General features: G+C 39.9%; 1 protein-coding gene across 1 annotated transcript; it reads right to left on the bottom strand.

Moving 5' to 3' along the window:
* Nucleotides 1–1,027: 1,027 nt before the first annotated feature.
* Nucleotides 1,028–2,286, bottom strand: LOC4342844 (uncharacterized). The gene has a single exon (XM_026027173.2). It carries the CDS (start codon nucleotides 2,009–2,011, stop codon nucleotides 1,370–1,372), a length of 642 nt encoding a protein of 213 aa, XP_025882958.2. The 5' UTR covers nucleotides 2,012–2,286; the 3' UTR covers nucleotides 1,028–1,369.
* Between the last annotated feature and the right edge of the window lie 1,849 nt (nucleotides 2,287–4,135).

The following is a 4,135-nucleotide window of genomic DNA, read 5'->3' on the forward strand; positions in this document are numbered from 1 at the left end:
TCTTTTCTTCATCCGACAAAGTGATAGTAACATTGTTCACAAAATTTACATCTCTATCTTATTGTTTATAAAACCAAATGAGAAATATGTAACTTTTGTGAACAATGTTACTATCACTTTGTTGGATGAAAAAATGACCAAAATAAAAGTTATAGATCTTGATGAGTTATACAACTTTGTTGTTGATGACTTTTTCAGTTGAAATTATTTAGTATTTGAAAATGTTGTTTGAAGTTGTCATAGTTTTAAATTCAAATTCAAAATGTTCAAACAAAGTCATATAGAAAAATGAACAAATAAAAGTTATAGATCTTGATAAGTTATACAACTTTGTTTTTGACAATTTTTCCATTTGAAATCATTTACTACCCAAAAAAATTATTTGAATTTCTTATATTTTAAAATTAAAATTTTATATAATTCAATCAAACTCGGATGGAGAAATTACCAAAATAAAATTGGTAGATCTCAATGAGATCTACAACTTTGTTTTTGACAACTTTTTCATATGAGTTCATTTAGTATCATAAAATTCAATTCGAAATTCATTTTTTCAAGAAGTCTGATTTGCCTCCTCTTAGATTGGGCTGCCTTATGGGCCTTATGTGTAAGTCGGATATCCGATGGAAAATACCGGATAATATCCAACGATATCACCTATATCATATTCGTTTTCATATCTGAATTCATTTCCGAATTCAAAAATTTCAGGATATATCCGACCGAAACTATCTAAATCCGAAAAAATTCTAGTCGGACGGATATTATCCGAATCACTTTCAACCCAACCTAAACCTAATACATTTTCGACGATTGCGGGGGGGGGGGGGGGGGGGGAAGGGACCAGCGAGGAGTAGTCATGGATAAGTCCTGGCTGCCATCTTACCTAGTGAGGAGCTATTGTTGCCTCTCCTAGTTCGTTCTCCCTCGGCTGTCTTGGGCTGGAGTTTGAAGATGACTCCCTAACCATTGAGTAACTGGGATTTGGGGAAATCTCGAAATCTAGCATTTCCCTTTAAGAAATCAATTCAATCCAGTCACTTTGATTTTAAATCCCAATTAAACATGAATCAATATACAAAATCGTAAAGAAAAGATTCTAGGAGTAATACACTTTTGGTCCAACAATAATAAAACAACAACCTTCCAAACTAACGGCTAGCTTAGCTGTCACTCCCCTGACTAGAACAGCTAATTAACCCAAACTAAACCGCACATTAGATTAATACTTTGTGCAGGAAAAGACATCACTCACACAATACACAAGTAGCACTAAACAATCACCACTTGCAAATTATTTAAACACAATTGCACAAATATCCAAATTAATTAACACAATTGCAACAACAACCGCTACTTTGGCACTAAACTAGCAGTTCTTCTCGGCCTTGGCGAGCTTGCACTTGACCTTCTGGAACACCACCGCCGCCGGCTCCTGCCCCGGCGGCGCGAGCTGCAGCTTGAGCTTGCACGTCGCCTCGATCTTGCACTTGGTGATCCGCGCCGTGTAGCTCACCTTGCCGGTGACCCCCACCTCCACCTCGAACGTCCCCGTGGCGTTCTCCTTCTTGAACTCGGCGACGCCGGCGTTGCCCAGGCCGGGCGCCGCGGCAGCGTCGCTGCCGGAGGAGAGCCTGTACACCACCGTCTTCTTGGGCCCCTGCTTGGCGCCCTTGTCGGCGAGCTGGATGCGGTCGAACTGCTGGCCGTCGAACCTGTAGGCGGCCTCGAGCGGCTCGACGTTCTTCATGGACATGGCCCAGTTGCGGTTGCGGAAGGTGAGGGCGAGGGAGAGGTTGTAGGCGAGGGCGGTGGTGGGCGTGGCGGCGAGGGCGAGGCGGGTGAGGGAGGCGTCGTCGACGGTGATGGAGGGCTGGACGACGAAGCCGAAGGCGACGACGAGGACGACGATGAGGGCGATGGCGAGGAGGATGGCGATGCAGAGGAGGCACCAGCAGAAGTCCTTCCAGCTGGAGCAGCACTCGCCGCAGCCATCGTCGAACACCCCCATGGATGGAAAGATGGGATGGGATGGATGCTGCGCTGCAATTTGCTTGTGAATTGGAGTTCTGCAGACTGAGGATTTATATATATTTATTTGATGAGGAGAAGACCTTGACTTCTTTTCTTTTTCTTTTTCTTTTTTTTTTGCCTCTGAGGCTTGGTGTGTCAGTAGTTGTATTTTTTTATCTTGACCTAGTGCTTGTTGGTCGTTTTCTTTTTTGGAAAACTCATGTACTTTATTTGGTAATTAAAGTTCAGATACAGAACATGGTACATGAGATAAGTATACAACTAGAGTACATCCAGTTTGCATAAAGACCCCTGAAAGTTGGCAAATCAAACCATAGTACGCACAATTGCAGAGGACTTGTAAAGAAAAGAAAAAAGCAATCAGGTCCTTCATCTGATTCTTCCACATCAGCAGCGAACCAACTTGCGCGAACGGTGATGGAGAGAAAGATTGCATGATGAACTGCAAAAGGATAAACCCGAGGAGCAAACGCAGTCAGGGCCTCTCGCGATGGAGGTTGAAGCTACCTTGGCCACACAAGCAAAACACAGTCGCCCCTTAAAAGTCCAACGTTGATGTCCAAGGAAAAGAACGTGTTGTTCTTGTGTGTCTGGTAGCCAGAGAAGAGCAAAACGGCCGGGACTATTGTGAAATCTAGTGGACCGATCAAAGATGGTTTCTCCAACAGTGTTTCTCAATGCTGCTCCCTGCCCAATATGAGCAGCCTGTCGATCCTAAAGCATCTTTCAAGATTCCCTTTTCATGCTACCTTCTTTTTTTTTCAGTGCATCTGTATAAAAAAAGGAGCATAGATTCACTCCATATTTGACTATTGCTTTTTCGAAAAAGCTTATCGTATTTATAAAAAAAAAGCAAATTTCACGGGGTTCTACAAATTGTTTCAAAGAATCCTAATTTTCAGTGCGAGATGTTTCGTAACTATCCTACATTCATATCTAAATGATTTGTCTGGCCATTATACTTGTGCATAATATACGTATAAAAAACTATATATCATACTTCCAAGTAGATACACACTTTAGCCACATTCTCAAGAAACATCGGTTGCCCATTACTATAACTAGGAAGGTAGCCCGCGCATTCGCGTGGGCATGTATTATAGTTTGTGTTTCAAACGCTATAACGACAGGATATGAACCGGAGAACATTTGATTTGTGGAATATAAATCGGAAAGGAAATTCACACAGATGCACAGGCATCTTATTTGTTATTAAAAAAATAATGCTAAAAGGAATCATATATCTTAATAATCATATAATGCTAAAAGGAATCATATGCTAGAGACACACACTGTAAGAGAAGTTAGATTACCCTACAATAAGAAAAAAAAGAAATATATTTACCATAAAATAGATGGTAGATTTTAAAATACTTCTAACATGATAAGAATGTTTCTTAGATTTAAACAAAAATACCTTTGTCCTGGTCATATATAAACTGGTCGTTTGTCATCACTACTTACTATCATTGTTTTAAGAGTTAGGTCAACTTTTAATAAATGAAACTGTATTAGTACCACTAAAACAAATAATACATTATTAATACACTAAAAAATTCATCTACCTGCATAGCCCGGTGTTCATCACTTATTTTCGCATCTATATATAAATAGTCTAAATATACCATATCTACCGAATAATACGATAACACTGTTTAAAATAAACATAAATGCCTCTCTAATGGATGAAGTCGACTGTATCTGCGAAAGAAGGCTTTTGTATGTAATGCCTTGAAACATATAGGTTCCGCGTCGATGTAGCCATACCCCTAAAAACCATCCTAGAGTGCAATTTTAACACTTAGTTTACTATCAGTACACTCACAAATGATTATATGGTAAGTATGTCACTTTAGTTACACTGTGGCGGCACTGCCTATGGTGACCTTTCACGGACACTACCTTAACTAAACCATGTACATACCCATGCAATATTTACGATGGCATAGCAAGTACTGTACCCTGCATTCAAGGACAGAGGGACAGAAAGGAGGAGTTGATGAAAATGCATTTTTTTCATATGAAGTTAGTAATAAGTACTTCTCAAATTTTAATGGAATACATACAATATGAGTGGGGTTAATCATTTGACAATACTTAA

The sequence above is a fragment of the Oryza sativa genome, chromosome 7 (assembly GCF_034140825.1).
Source record: "Oryza sativa Japonica Group chromosome 7, ASM3414082v1".
Lineage (NCBI taxonomy): Eukaryota > Viridiplantae > Streptophyta > Magnoliopsida > Poales > Poaceae > Oryza > Oryza sativa.